General features: G+C 47.9%; 1 protein-coding gene across 8 annotated transcripts; it reads right to left on the minus strand.

The window, feature by feature from the left end:
* Positions 1–2,537: 2,537 nt before the first annotated feature.
* LOC126994060 (transmembrane protein 184C-like) lies at positions 2,538–15,904 on the minus strand. Of its 8 annotated transcripts, none has more exons than XR_007748772.1 (12): positions 15,738–15,904; positions 14,810–14,969; positions 14,243–14,385; positions 13,019–13,055; positions 12,548–12,750; positions 9,017–9,143; positions 8,436–8,590; positions 7,771–7,891; positions 6,226–6,400; positions 5,419–5,636; positions 3,672–4,287; positions 2,538–3,518 (listed from the first exon to the last, which is right to left on the minus strand). XR_007748772.1 is itself a non-coding variant. In XM_050853302.1 (11 exons), exons 2-11 carry the CDS (start codon positions 14,927–14,929, stop codon positions 4,249–4,251), a joined length of 1,338 nt encoding a protein of 445 aa, XP_050709259.1. In that variant the 5' UTR covers positions 14,930–14,969; positions 15,738–15,904; the 3' UTR covers positions 2,538–4,248. The 8 variants fall into 8 exon arrangements, 5 of the variants coding, with proteins under 5 accessions (XP_050709259.1, XP_050709260.1, XP_050709261.1 ...); XR_007748771.1 differs by having other exon boundaries at positions 2,538–3,569; XR_007748770.1 differs by having other exon boundaries at positions 2,538–3,620.
* Positions 15,905–16,281: the final 377 nt, after the last annotated feature.

A 16,281-nucleotide genomic window follows, 5' to 3' on the forward strand; every position in this document is an offset into this window, starting at 1 on the left:
TCCTAATTCCTTTGCTTCTCTCTCTCTCTCTCTCTCTCTCTCTCTCTCTCTCTCATCGCCTTCGCTACTTGAGAGAGAGAGATACATACCTACATCCATCTACCCATACATACACGCACACACATACATACATGCATACATACAACTACTACTATTACTACTACTTATGGGTGTGGAGTGGCTAGGTGTGGTGTGGTGTGTGGTGTGGTGTGTGGCGTGGCTGGGTGTCATGTGTGGTGTGGTGTGGCTGGGTGTCATGTGTGGTGTGGTGTGGCTGGGTGTGGTGTGTGGTGTGGTGTGGCTGGGTGTGGTGTGTGGTGTGGTGCGGATGGGTGTGGTGTGGTGTGGTGTGGCTGGGTGTGGTGTGTGGTGTGGCTGGGTGTGGTGTGTGGTGTGGTGTGTGGTGTGGTGTGGTGTGTGTGTGTGCAGATGGTGTGGTGTGGGTGCAGATGGTGTGGTGTGGTGTCTGGGTGTGGTGTGTGGGGTGGTGTGGTGTGTGTGGTGTGGTGTGTGTGGTGTGGTGTGTGGCTGGGTGTGTGGTGTGATGCAGATGGGTGTGGTGTGGTGCAGATGGGTGTGGTGTGATGTGTGGTGTGATGCAGATGGGTGTGGTGTGGTGCAGATGGGTGTGGTGTGTGGTGTGGTATATGTGGCTGGGTGTGGTGTGTGGTGTGGTGTGGTGTGACTAGGTGTGGTGTGTGGTGTGGTGTGTCGTGTAGTGTGGCTGGGTGTGGTGTGGTGGTGTGTGGTGTGTGTGTGTGTGTGGTGTGGTGTGTGTGTGTGGTGTGGTGTGGTGTGTGGTGGTGTGGGTGTGTGGTGGTGTGGTGTGGCAGATGGGTGTGGAGTGTGGTGTGGTGTGGTGTGTGGTGTGTGGTGGTGTGCTGGGTGGTGGTGTCTGGTGTGGTGGTGTGTGGTGTGGTGTGGGGTGATGGGGTGTGGGGTGTGGTGTGGTTGTGGGGGGTGTGGTGTGGGGTGTGGTGTGGTGGCTGGGTGTGGTGTGTGGTGGGTGGTGTGGGTGTCATGTGTGGTGTGGTGGTGTGGCTGGTGTGGTGTGTGGTGTGGGTGTGGCTGGGTGTGGTGTGTGTGTGTGGTGTGGTGTGGTGTGTGGTGTGGTGTGGTGTTGTGTGGTGTGTTGTGTGGTGTGGATGGGTGTGGTGTGTGGTGTGGTGTGGTGGGGTGTGGTGTGGTGTGTGGTGTGGTGTGGCTGGGTGTGGTGTGTGGTGTGGTGTGTGGTGTGGTGCGGATGGGTGTCATGTGTGGTGTGGTGTGGCTGGGTGTGGTGTGTGGTGTGGTGCAGATGGGTGTGGTGTGTGGTGGTGTGGCTGGGTGTCATGTGTGGTGTGGTGTGTGGTGTGGTGTGGCTGGGTGAGGTGTGTGGTGTGGTGTGTGGTGTGGTGTGGTGTGGTTGGGTGAGGTGTGTGGTGTGGTGTGGTGTGGCTGGGTGAGGTGTATGGTGTGGCTGGGTGAGGTGTGTGGTGTGTGGCTGGGTGAGGTGTGGTGTGTGGTGTGTGTGGGTGTGGTGTGGTGTGGTGTGGCTGGTGTGGTGTGTGGTGGTGGTGGTGTGGGTGTGTGGCGGGGTGTGGTGTGTGGTGTGGTGTGGCTGGGTGAGGTGTGTGGTGTGGTGTGGTGTGTGGTGTGGTGTGTGGTGGGGTGTGGTGTGGTGTGGTGTGGTGTGGCTGGGTGTGGTGTGGCTGGGTGTGGTGTGTGGTGTGGTGTGGCTGGGTGTGGTGTGTGGTGTGGTGTGGCTGGGTGTGGTGCAGATGGGTGTGGTGTGTGGTGTGGTGTGGATGGGTGTGGTGTGTGGTGTGTGTGGTGTGGTGTGTGGTGGTGTGGTGTGGTGGTGGCTGGTGTGTGGTGTGGTGTGTGTGGTGTGGTGTGGTGTGGGTGTGTGGTGTGGTGTGGGTGGCTGTGTGGTGGTGTGGGTGGTGGTGTGGTGTGGATGGGTGTGGTGTAGTGTGGCGGGGTGTGGTGTGGTGGTGTGTGGTGTGTGTGTGTGTGTGGTGTGGTGTGTGTGTGTGGTGTGGTGTGGTGTGGTGTGTGTGGTGTGGTGTGGTGTGGCTGGGTGTGGTGTGGTGTGGCTGGGTGTGGTGTGGTGTGGCTGGGTGTCATGTGTGGTGTGGTGTGGCTGGGTGTGGTGTGGTGTGGATGGGTGTTATGTGTGATGTGGTGTGGTGTGGCTGGGTTAGATCTGTCCACCACTGTCCTGCAGAAGGGAAAGGTGGAAGGGAGTGGAGTCAGGGTCACAACTATGAAGTTTCCTGGAGTTGGCGTTGGAGTCAAATTGTTTTCTAGCTGCCTCCACATCCCTGGTTCTGCTTCTCATCCTCACAGTCGGTATCACAAGCCAGGTACAGATGCCACCACCTCACGCCGGCCTCACCTTGATCAACCGGGACTTTTGTGGCTCTTAAGTTTGCTCCTTGCCTGTCTGTTTGCTTCCTGGGCTCCTTGATCTGCCTCCTTCTACACACCTTCAATACCTTCATCACTTCCTGCACACCACACGGTCAGGGTTCCCAGATATTCAAACAAGTGGATCGTTTCTGTATAATCTTTATGACTCTCTTAAACATTCGTCTTTGGTTGCCTCGTCACTCCACTCACAAACTACCACTGGGACACACTCGTCCCTGCCCGACTCATGCTGCCGAGTCCTCCAGTGACTCGGGCAGGTCATGTCTTGCCTGTAAGACACTCTTCATGTACCCAAAAGACATCTTCCAAAATATAGATGCATAGTGCTTCCCCTAACCAGTTCCCTGCTATCTTGGCATAGGTTTATGCCAGGCCCGAGAACACGCATATAATTCGTCATTATATACAGATAATACAATACAAATTGTGACTACCGTACTTAGAAGTATTTAAAAATTACAATGCAAGTATTCTTTGGTTCTGAGTTGAGGGAAGTCTCCTCAGGCCATCACTGGTGACACAACGGGTGCAGCCGAGTCTACAGCTAAGTATGTATGACACACAGTTATCAGGCACATATACACATAACTCTTCTTTGTAGGCCTACCCAAGCAGAAACAAAGCCACATGAACTAGGCAATAGGTAAGCAGTTATGGTGTGGACTTCTGCAAGACAAGTACAAGATAACCTTAAATATGTGTGAGAATCTTCACAAGCCTCTACAGTGATCTGCAACCTCAAAGTACACGGCGGAGACACCGACACGTAAATCACGCCACGGGGGAAAACCTGGAGCGACCGAGGAGGAACGCAGGAAAGACAAAGTGGAACACAGCAAACCTCAAACAAGGACCAGCAAAACAAAACACAACAAAGTACTCTCAAACAGAACACAACAAACATGCTCTAAACAGCATCATAAGGAAACAAAGAAAGAGAAAGAAAAAAAAGAAAGAAAATCAACAAAAGAAAATCCCAGGTGTTGTTTCAAGGTGTCCTGCCATAACAGGCGCACAGTGTGTGTCAAGTCTTCCCAGGGGTGCAGCAAACCCTTACTTGACAAACTAATGAGTGTCAAGTCTTCCCAGGGGTGCAGCAAACCCTTACTTGACAAACTAATGAGTGTCAAGTCTTCCCAGGGGTGCAGCAAACCCTTACTTGACAAACTAATGAGTGTCAAGTCTTCCCAGGGGTGCAGCAAACCCTTACTTGACAAACTAATGAGTGTCAAGTCTTGCCTGGGGCACAATAAAACCTTACTTGACAAACTAATGAGTGTCAAGTCTTCCCTGGGGCACAATAAAGCCTTACTTGACAAACTGATGAGGGACCACAAGTGTCTGGACTCAAGGCAATCAACAGCTACAGGGAAGATAATGCATCAAATATATGCAAAACAAATTGCATTCAGTACTTCATATTATTCTATAGAAAAAATATGTAATAATTCTTTTAATTAGAAAAATAGCTTTATGAAATCATAATCTTCAGGGTGTGAATGTTAGGTTAGTGTATAAAAACCACACTGGCAAGGTGCCCATGATGTGACGAGTCTGACTTTTGCTCCGTAGGGTTCACTGAACACGCTGCAAGGACACAACACAAGGCAACACATGAGAAGCAAGCAAACCTGTGCCGGCTGAAGCTCGGCCAGCGTCGCCGCACCCAGCACGTGGCAAGGACACACGCCGCAACACTGCCAGTAAACACGTCTGGCCCGGAGCTGCGGTTAGCGGTGCCGCCGTCCTCTGGCACCACAAAAGCCCGGCCCGTGCGTCCCCGGTGCCCACTCACCCTCACACCACGGTGCCGGGTCGAGGGGCACTCGGGTGTCAGATTGCCTTGATGTCCTCGGGGTCAGACATCTCTCCCTGCACAGACAGACACACAGATTGATAGATACAACAACACATTAACTGGTGGACAGAAAGAGATGAGACATAGGAAAAGATAGACAGATAAATAGATAGACAAGCAGATAAACAGATGAATACAGAATAAGGGATTTGGACAGAACAGGGATGAAGGAATGAAGATGCTGGTAAACTCTTGCATAAGGGATTTGGACAGAACAGGGCTGAAGGAATGAAGATGGTGGTAAACTCTTGCATAAGGGATTTGGACAGAACAGGGATGAAGGAATGAAGATGGTGGTAAACTCTTGCATAAGGGATTTGGACAGAACAGGGATGAAGGAATGAAGATGCTGGTTAACTCTTGCATAAGGGATTTGGACAGAACAGGGATGAAGGAATGAAGATGCTGGTTAACTCTTGCATAAGGGATTTGGACAGAACAGGGATGAAGGAATGAAGATGCTGGTAAACTCTTGCATAAGGGATTTGGACAGAACAGGGATGAAGGAATAAAGATGCTGGTGAACTCTTGCATAAGGGATTTGGACAGAACAGGGATGAAGGAATGAAGATGCTGGTAAACTCTTGCATAAGGGATTTGGACAGAACAGGGATGAAGGAATGAAGATGCTGGTTAACTCTTGTATAAGGGATTTGGACAGAACAGGGATGAAGGAATGAAGATGCTGGTAAACTCTTGCATAAGGGATTTGGACAGAACAGGGATGAAGGAATGAAGATGCTGGTGAACTCTTGTATAAGGGATTTGGACAGAACAGGGATGAAGGAATGAAGATGCTGGTGAACTCTTGTATAAGGGATTTGGACAGAACAGGGATGAAGGAATGAAGATGGTGGTTAACTCTTGCATAAGGGATTTGGACAGAACAGGGATGAAGGAATGAAGATGGTGGTAAACTCTTGCATAAGGGATTTGGACAGAACAGGGCTGAAGGAATGAAGATGCTGGTAAACTCTTGCATAAGGGATTTGGACAGAACAGGGATGAAGGAATGAAGATGCTGGTAAACTCTTGCATAAGGGATTTGGACAGAACAGGGCTGAAGGAATGAAGATGCTGGTGAACTCTTGCATAAGGGATTTGGACAGAACAGGGCTGAGCAAGATGAGTGGCTCTGGCCTAACCTGCGTGATGACAATGTCGTGCTCTGAGTCTGAGGTGGACATGTATCGGTGTCCCCCCCCGGAGCTGTGCTGGTGCTGGTGGTGGTGGTGGTGGTGTTGGTGGGAGTGTGGGTCGATGAGCCGCGTGTGTTCATCCCCGCTGCTCCCCGGGCCCATGCTGGAGGTTCCGCCCGGCCACCCACTGCCCCGTGAGGTGAGGCGGCGCTTCATGCCTTCACCTGCAGCACACACAGTAAAAAACACACAGTAAAAAATTGAGAAAAGGAAGATGCTTGAGACAGTCAGTCAAGATGTTCCTTATCAAGAGGTAAGGGAGGAACTATAAATATGTTGTGGTTAACTGAGAGACTGGCTGGATAATAAATTATGTCCCTATGAGCCAGACACTGCCAGCCTCCTATTTACGGAATATTTCAATTTTTACCGCAGACCAAAGAAATATTAATAAATGGCTAAGATTATACTGTATAGATTTTTTTTTTTACAGGAAAGGAAGCAGCTCAAGGGCAACAAAGAAAAGGTGAAGGAAAAAAAAAAGTCCTGCATAAGGGATATAAGACATGTAAAAGAATGTCTATTCTAATGATATCCACCAGGATCACCACTGCTGGAAGAGTGTTCTCTGAAGGGCAGGACAGTAACCACCAAGGGACTAACACCTAAGACTAGAGGAAGCTGTTCACTAGTTCAGAAAAGCCACTGAGGTCTGCAGCGGCCCTCGGACACCCTCCTGAATGCCTAACAGTGTGTTGGGCTGGACACAGAGGAAACAGAACACAGCCATGCTAAAGGCTTGCTGATACTCACTGACAACGTATACGTGCTCCCGGAGGTCCGAGCGCACGTCTGAAATGTCCCAGATGAGGAGGAAGGTGTGGCAGCAATTCCCCGTCTCGTACTCCTCGTCCACGTAAGGCTTGTAGGAGAAGGCGTACTGGTGGGCCACGGCCGCTATGAACATCTCAATGCAGATTAAGAAGTTCTGGAAGGAGAAAATAAAAAGTTATCCTCTCACATGGCACCATTGAGTGGACCAGGGCTGGCTCGGAGGGGACGGACGTTACTCAAGCAGGGCGCCAAAGAGTGTTGACCTGAGCATCACACTTCTTCCTGGGAAAGAGTTAACCCCTTGACTGCAGATTTCCTACAAGAAGACATCACCAAGCTACAGGAATGGAACAAAAAGTGGCTGCTACAATTCAATGAGGAAAAATGTAATGTCCTGCACCTTGGGAGGGGATATCCAGCATACCAATACCACATGGGAGACACTCCACTATCCACCACAGAGGCAGAGAAAGACCTGGGAGTGTATGTTACCAGGCTACCAGTGAAGGGATATCCAGCATACCAATACCACATGGGAAACACTCCACTATCCACCACAGAGGCAGAGAAAGACCTGGGAGTGTATGTTACCAGGCTACCAGTGAAGGGATATCAAGCACACCAATACCACATGGGAAACACTCCGCTATCCACCACAGAGGCAGAGAAAGACCTGGGAGTATATGTTACCAGGCTACCAGTGAAGGGATATCCAGCATACCAATACCACATGGGAGACACTCCACTATCCACCACAGAGGCAGAGAAAGACCTGGGAGTGTATGTTACCAGGCTACCAGTGAAGGGATATCCAGCACACCAATACCACATGGGAAACACTCCACTATCCATCACAGAGGCAGAGAAAGAAAGACCTGGGAGTGTATGTTACCAGGCTACCAGTGAAGGGATATCCAGCACACCAATACCACATGGGAGACACTCCACTATCCACCACAGAGGCAGAGGAAGACCTGGGAGTGTATGTTACCAGGCTACCAGTGAAGGGATATCCAGCACACCAATACCACATGGGAAACACTCCACTATCCACCACAGGGGCAGAGAAAGACCTGGGAGTGTATGTTACCAGGCTACCAGTGAAGGGATATCCAGCACACCAATACCACATGGGAAACACTCCACTATCCATCACAGAGACAGAGAAAGAAAGACCTGGGAGTGTGTGTTACCAGGCTACCAGTGAAGGGATATCCAGCACACCAATACCACATGGGAAACACTCCACTATCCATCACAGAGACAGAGAAAGAAAGACCTGGGAGTGTATGTTACCAGGCTACCAGTGAAGGAATATCCAGCACACCAATACCACATGGGAAACACTCCACTATCCACCACAGAGGCAGAGGAAGACCTGGGACTATATGTTACCAGTGAAGGCCAAATCTGTGCCAATCGCAGCGGACAGGTTAAAAGCATTGTGACCTTAACAAAGCTGACTCATACAATGACTAGGGCTTGTTCATGACCTGGGGATCGTGTGTGAGTGAGTCTCCTTACCTGAATGATACTTGAGTCTCGTCTCTCCAGGTCCTCGTCAACGTCTGGATTGCCGGAGTTGATGTTGAAGATGTCGTGCATGAACTGAGCCTTCATCAGGAACATGATAGCAACACCCTGGCTGAAAAGAGAGGTCAGGTCAGGTCACCTTCACGAGCCTGGGCACATCTATATTTTTCTCCACTTTTCTTTGACTCCTTAACCACAAGAAATAAATTGTGTAATAAATAAAAGAAATTGTTCTGATTAAACAATACAAACAGCCACAGACCCTGCCAGGCCACTTGTCCCTGCCTGAAAACATGATACTGGCTGCGATATATTGTGTGTGTGTGTGTGTGTGTGTGTGTGTGTGTGTGTGTGTGTGTGTGTATTTACCAAGTTGTACCTAGTTGTAGTTTTACAGGGCCTGGGCTTACGCTCGTGTGGTCCCGTCTCCATATCTGTACTTATCCGGCGTAAAAAAAAATCCCACAAACGCTGCTCCAAGAAAAGATAAAATTAAAGAGTGGCAGGCTTTTTTTTCATCATTGTTTCCGTTTTTTTTCCCCTTGAGCTGTTTCCTCTACTGTAAATAAAATAAAAAAATAAAAAATAAAAAAAAGGAGAGGTCAGTTTCGGGTGGAGAGGAGGTGTCTCGATGCTCTCCTGCCCTAGACACTCACAAGAAGGAGAAGAAGACGACGGCCTTGATGCAGAGGAACTTGGCGAGGGGAGACATGGGGTCCAGCTCCCTCCGCATGGCCTTGTAGAAGAGGACCAGGCAGTACATGGCCACAAACTGCGACAGGTTGTTCACCACAAACAGGTACACGAAGGCCTGGGGGATAAAAGAAGCTTCCTGTGACATGTGCAGGGAAGGAAACCACTGCAGCAAACCTTACACTCCTTACTTATTATTATTATTTTTTTTTTACAACGAAGGAGGCAGCTCAAGGGCACACAAAAAAAGAAAACAATAATAAAAAAAAAAGCCCGCTACTCGCTGCTCCTAAAAAAGAAACAAAAGAGGTGGCCGAAAGCAAGATCAAATACGGGAGGAGAGATGTCCTGATACCCACCCTCTTTACACTTAACAAAGTCACTCACTGGGCAGAGCACCAAGCCACTGCTTCAAAATTTTGCTATTTCCAAAGGTGTTACAAGATACAACAAACTCTATTCGATAAGAGAAAAATATATTGTTTAAGGCAATCCGTGCCCATCGCAGCGGACAGGTTAAAAATAAATAAAGTCTGTTGCTCACGTTCTTTGGCGACAGCTTGCCCTCCTCATAGACCCCGGCCTGCCCACACACGAAGGCGATGAAGGTGGTCATGAGGTGGAACACGGTGTACTGCAGGATCCCATGCTTGCACCGGTGAATGAACTCCCTGGACAACGGACGGAAAATAGTATTGGAAAGGTTAGTTGAAGACTCTCTCTCAACCTAACCTAATCTAACATATGAGGTGGGTGTGGTATGGAGTGGCTGACCTAACCTAACCTAACCTAACATATGAGGTGGGTGTGGTATGTAGTGACTGACTGACCTAACCTAACCTAACCTAACATATGAGGTGGGTGTGGTATGGAGTGACTGACTGACCTAACCTAACATATGAGGTGGGTGTGGTATGTAGTGACTGACTGACCTAACCTAACCTAACCTAACATATGAGGTGGGTGTGGTATGTAGTGACTGACTGACCTAACCTAACCTAACCTAACATATGAGGTGGGTGTGGTATGGAGTGACTGACCTAACCTAACCTAACCTAACATATGAGGTGGGTGTGGTATGGAGTGACTGACTAACCTAACCTAACCTAACCTATGAGGTGGGTGTGGTATGGAGTGACTGACTGACCTAACCTAACCTAACATATGAGGTGGGTGTGGTATGGAGTGGCTGACTGACCTAACCTAACCTAACATATGAGGTGGGTGTGGTATGGAGTGGCTGACTGACCTAACCTAACATATGAGGTGGGTGTGGTATGGAGTGACTGACCTAACCTAACCTAACCTAACATATGAGGTGGGTGTGGTATGGAGTGGCTGACTGACCTAACCTAACCTAACCTAACATATGAGGAGGGTGTGGTATGGAGTGGCTGACTGACCTAACCTAACATATGAGGTGGGTGTGGTATGGAGTGACTGACTGACCTAACCTAACCTAACATATGAGGTGGGTGTGGTATGGAGTGACTGACTGACCTAACCTAACATATGAGGTGGGTGTGGTATGGAGTGGCTGACTGACCTAACCTAACCTAACATATGAGGTGGGTGTGGTATGGAGTGGCTGACTGACCTAACCTAACCTAACATATGAGGAGGGTGTGGTATGGAGTGGCTGACTGACCTAACCTAACCTAACCTAACATATGAGGTGGGTGTGGTATGGAGTGGCTGACCTAACCTAACCTAACCTAACATATGAGGTGGGTGTGGTATGGAGTGGCTGACTAACCTAACCTAACCTAACATATGAGGTGGGTGTGGTATGGAGTGGCTGACTAACCTAACCTAACCTAACATATGAGGTGGGTGTGGTATGGAGTGACTGACCTAACCTAACCTAACCTAACATATGAGGTGGGTGTGGTATGGAGTGGCTGACCTAACCTAACCTAACCTAACATAAGAACATAAGAACATAAGAACGCAGGAGTCTGCAAGAGGCCGGTAGGCCTGTACGAGGCAGCTCCTTTGACCCTAAGCTCCCGTGTATCTAACCCCACCTAATATCGCTGTCCATGAATTTATCTAGTCTATTTTTGAATGTGACAATTGTATTGGCACTCACCACATGACTGCTAAGCCTATTCCACTCATCCACCACCCTATTAGTAAACCAATTTTTGCCTATGTCCCTGTTGAATCTGAATTTATCCAGTTTAAACCCGTTACTTCGTGTCCTACCCGGTTCTCTTACCAACAAAACCTTATGAATGTCTCCCTTATTAAAGCCCTTCATCCATTTATAAACCTCGATCATGTCTCCACGCACCCTTCGCCTTTCTAGAGAATGCAAGTTTAACTGTTTGAGTCTTTCCTCGTATGGCAAGTTTCTCAACCCCTGAATCATCTTAGTCATCCTCCTCTGCACCGATTCTAACATTTTGATATCCATTCTATAGTAGGGTGACCAGAACTGAACCGCATAGTCAAGATGAGGTCTAACTAATGCTAAATATAGTTTGAGGAAGACTTGGGGCTTCTGCTTACGCCCTTGAAATAAATCCCAGTACCCTATTAGCTCGATTTCTAGCTTGAATGCATTGTGCCCTTGGACGGAGATCAGAGCTCACTAAGACCCCTAATCCCTCTCTCTCGCACCCAGACCTACTTATGAGAGTGTCATTTAAGCAATAGTTATGTGAGGGGTTGTTCCTACCTACACTCAGAATACTGCACTTCCCTACATTGAACTCCATCTGCCATTTATCCGCCCAGTCATATAATCTGTTGAGTTCACCTTGGATGAGGTGGGTGTGGTATGGAGTGACTGACTGACCTAACCTAACCTAACATATGAGGTGGGTGTGGTATGGAGTGACTGACCTAACCTAACCTAACCTAACATATGAGGTGGGTGTGGTATGGAGTGGCTGACCTAACCTAACCTAACATATGAGGTGGGTGTGGTATGGAGTGACTGACCTAACCTAACCTAACCTAACATATGAGGTGGGTGTGGTATGGAGTGGCTGACTGACCTAACCTAACCTAACATATGAGGTGGGTGTGGTATGGAGTGACTGACCTAACCTAACCTAACATATGAGGTGGGTGTGGTATGGAGTGACTGACCTAACCTAACCTAACATATGAGGTGGGTGTGGTATGGAGTGGCTGACCTAACCTAACCTAACCTAACCTAACATATGAGGTGGGTGTGGTATGGAGTGACTGACTGACCTAACCTAACCTAACATATGAGATGGGTGTGGTATGGAGTGGCTGACTGACCTAACCTAACCTAACATATGAGGTGGGTGTGGTATGGAGTGGCTGACCTAACCTTGTAGCAGTCACCGCTCGAATCGCGTGTTCCTTCCCCTCAGTGACACATAAGAAAATGGTGCACTGCAGAGAAAGACTTTAAAATTCTGTGTTTTCATGTTCATCGTCAGTCCTTGTCTCTGTCCGCGTCGTGTCTTCAATGTTTATCTTTCTTGTACTCGTTTACCTTTGACTGTCCATCTATGTCCTTTTGTTGTCCACCATTACACATTGTTATACACATACACCAACACTTAAATGTTAACCTACACAAACAACATTCACACAAACGCATACCCACACAAACACCTTTTTTTTGTGTTGTGTTTGTCTCAATGACTTGTTGTATTTTTGTCCAATAAAGTAACCCAAACGGATATTGAGTTTCTCTATCCATGAACCGATTAGCACTTAGAACACTCGCTACCACCAACAACCTAACCTAACATATGAGGTGGGTGTGGTATGGAGTGACTGACTGACCTAACCTAACCTAACATATGAGGTGGGTGTGGTATGGAGTGACTGACCTAACCTAACCTAACATATGAGGTGGGTGTGGTATGGAGTGACTGACTGACCTAACCTAACATATGAGGTGGGTGTGGTATGGAGTGACTGACTGACCTAACCTAACCTAACATATGAGGTGGGTGTGGTATGGAGTGGCTGACTGACCTAACCTAACCTAATCTAACCTAACATATGAGGTGGGTGTGGTATGGAGTGGCTGACTAACCTAACCTATGAGGTGGGTGTGGTATGGAGTGGCTGACTGACTAACCTCCCCATCCGCCAAGGCTTGAGGCAGCAGAGCGGGAAAAAGTGCGGCGTCTGTGGCTTGCTCTCCATGCAGGCATCAAGGTCCATCTCATCGTCCAGGAAGTTTAGGAGGAACATCATGAAGTTGTAGATGACATAGGCCTCGTAGCACTCCCTGGCCGTGTCCAGATAAGGCGCCAGGCTGGGGAACCCGAGAACCAACCACTGGAAACAAGGGAGGAGGGAGCGAGAGTCAGGCTTCGGGTTATGTAAAGAATAGGTTGAGTTTGTGTGACCAGTGTGTGTGTGTGTGTGTGTGTGTGTGTGTGTGTGAGAGAGAGAGAGAGAGAGAGAGAGAGAGAGAGAGAGAGAGAGAGAGAGAGAGAGAGAGAGAGAGAGAGAGAGAGTCACACAAATTCAGTATGCTATGATAGCCTAATCAAATCTATGAGCTTGAGTGACAAAATGTTTAAAAATACGACCCGGTACTTACAGCATTGAGAGCATAGACCGGCACCATCCACAGCACTCTGGAAGGTAATGAGGAGGTCAACATTACTAACATTTCAATACCAGGCTGTTGTTATACTTCCTTTACAAGACCTGTGAGGAAAGACAAGAAGAAAGGAGGAGGAGGAGGAGGAGGAGGCAAACATATGAGGTGGGTGTGGTGTGGCTAACAGAGGAGGAGGAGGAAGAACAGGAGGAAGTGGACTCTCTCTCTCTCTCTCTGCTGCTTCCACACACAAAAAGACACGTATAAGATTTCAGAAAGTAACCAAGCCTCTTTATAATTATTTTTTCTACAGTAACAAGGTCAAAAAAATAATTAAGAAAAGAAAAGCCTGTTGCTTCCACACACAAAAAAAAACCTCTTTATAATTATTTTTTCTACAGTAACAAGGTCAAAAAAATAATTAAGAAAAGAAAAGCCTGTTGCTTCCACACACAAAAAAGACAGAGGTATAAGATTTCAGAAAGTAAACCAAGCCTCCTTATAATTATTTTTTCTACAGTAACAAGCGCAAAAAAATGGTTAAGATTCGTTTTAGGTCCGTGCCAGTATCTCATTACCTACCTTATGAAACATCAGTATCTCTTCATATATCTTTTCTACAAACCTTCAACAGTCATGGAAACGCTTTGAAAATCCAATTCAAGGACTTTTTTTTACTCTTGAAAATAGGGGATAATGTTTACGAAAGCGTGTCGCCTCCTCTGGCGGCGGTGCAGCCGGTGTTGCGAGAAACACCTCCTCGCTGAAATAAGTCACATATACATGTGGGGGTCGAGGAGGCGAGCCTGGCCCCGTTAGTAGTTCGTGAAAGTTCGGTTGAGAAGTTTAAATATGCTCCCCGACCCTAAACCCTCTGCAAGCTATTTTACGGCTGCGGAGGCTGCAGCGTCGTCGCGGCCGCCGCCAGAGGAGGCGACGCGCTTCCGTAAACATTATCCCTTATTTTCAAGAGTAAAAAAAAAAACCTTGAATTGGATTTTTAAAGCGTTTCCATGACTGTTGAAGGTTTGTAGAAAAGATATATGAAGAGATAGTGATGTTTCATAAAGTAGATTATGAGATACTGGCACGGACCTAATACGAATCTTTACCAAAAAAATAATTAAGAAAAGAAAAGCCTGCTATTATTTACCATATTATCCAAGTAGCAACAAGGAAGCCCCCCTAACCCTGGTGCCTTGCGTCCACCCACCCACTCACCTGATGATGTGTTTCTGCAACTTTGGCTTGGTGTAGTTGATGAGGTGCTGCACGATCTCCCACAGCGTGATGGGGATGGCCATGAACACAAAGATTCCGCCGATGAGCCAGGCAATGGTGAAGCCGTTCATCCCATGCAGGTTCTGAAACACATAAGAAAAATAAATATTGACGAGCGTGCTAATTAGGTCCATATTTTAAAACGTTCTTGGTCTCCCACATGGGAAACACTCCACTATCCACCACAGAGGCAGAGAAAGACCTGGGAGTGTATGTTACCAGGCTACCAGTGAAGGGATATCCAGCACACCAATACCACATGGGAAACACTCCACTGTCCACCACAGAGGCAGAGAAAGACCTGGGAGTGTATGTTACCAGGCTACCAGTGAAGGGATATCCAGCACACCAATACCACATGGGAAACACTCCACTGTCCACCACAGAGGCAGAGAAAGACCTGGCAGTAGGCAACCAGTGAAGGCAAAATCTGTGCCAATCGCAGTGGACGGGATAAGAATAAGAATGGGCTGTCTGTCTGTGTGTTTGTCTGTCTCTCGTACTTACCAGCGTGTAGATGAGGTAGGGCACGAAGCCCAGGATGATGGCGCCATAGAGCACAAACACCAGCGGCCTGATCCACAGCCGCCACTGTGTGCACAGCAGCCGGCACCGCTCCCCACACATCTTGGCTCCCTGCTAGCGGCACTGATCACGCCAAAACATCCTGCAGAGCACCAACCAACTCATTAGTGGACCACATTACCCTTCAGCTTAGGGATGCTGGGACCGGCAGCAGCGGTAGACCACTATGGCTCTGAGGAGTTTTCCTCTAAACTATATCAAGTATCAAGTATACATAGAAATCTTATTTGTTTTTTACAGAAATTTTTCATCAAACATGTTCACAAATACTTATTGTAAAGCAATACCTTTGAAATGCAGTAAAGTATGTCTTAATATTTTTTTTGAACAGTTGTTCCAGTTGGCACAGGGCTTCTTGCACCATCATGAAAAAGAGGGTTTCTATTCTAGGGATAAGAGAAGAGGCCTCCCCTTATAGGCACTGCCTCCCTTGCCTCTCAAGTGATCACTAGGTAAGCAATCCCACTCCAAGGAGAGCAGAGTAACTCCCTCCCTCAACACAAGTGAAGCACGTGAGGCGTGGGGGGGGCTGAGGGCCGTGCCGATCCCTACACCCAGCACGTGACAAGGTGTGCCATCACCTGCACGTGACGTCATGCACGGAAGCAGGTGAGCCCCGCCTACAGGTGTCCGCCGCCTGCCCCGCACCACCACCACCTAGTAATGTGACAGTGTGGTGCCTGACAAAACAAGTAGAAGAAGAAGAGGAAGAAGAGGAAGAAGAAGAGGCGGCCTGACAAGAGGGACGAGACCTGCCAGCGATGACGGCATAACGCAAGTTGGTGTTATGTCCTGTGCAGGCTGTATATTGAGCGGCCATGTCTCCCCACTCACTCACTCACTCACGTACACTTGAGGAGGTCCATGGCGGCACACAGAGGCTGGGTGTGCTGGCTGACACAATTTTTCTCCTTCTTCCGGAAACTCAGATTTGCTTTTGTTTACCTTCACAGGATGGGGCGGCGCAGTGTTGCCAACCTCCACTTCTTCTCACTGGCTGTGGGGCGGCGCAGTGTTGCCAACCTATTCTTCTTATTTCTTACCTGTTCCGCTTTGCATAATAATAATAATAATAATAATAATAATAATAATAATAATAACAATAATAATAATAATAATAATAATAATAATAATAATACAAGGCTTTTGCAGGAGTTAAGGGCATTTTCTCTCTCTCTCTCTCTCTCTCTCTCTCTCTCTCTCTCTCTCTCTCTCTATTACCAAGCTTCAAGATAACCTAAGAGTCCTTAGTTTCAATGCGCGTAGCCTAAGAAACAAATTTGATGAACTGCGATGTCTTGCTCTGACAGAAAACTTTGACGTAATTGCTATAACCGAAACATTTATCGACACCACTAATATTGATTTAAGTTCCGAATACAACATAGATGGCT

Source organism: Eriocheir sinensis, unplaced genomic scaffold, assembly GCF_024679095.1.
Source record: "Eriocheir sinensis breed Jianghai 21 unplaced genomic scaffold, ASM2467909v1 Scaffold710, whole genome shotgun sequence".
In the NCBI taxonomy this organism is placed as follows: Eukaryota; Metazoa; Arthropoda; class Malacostraca; order Decapoda; family Varunidae; genus Eriocheir; species Eriocheir sinensis.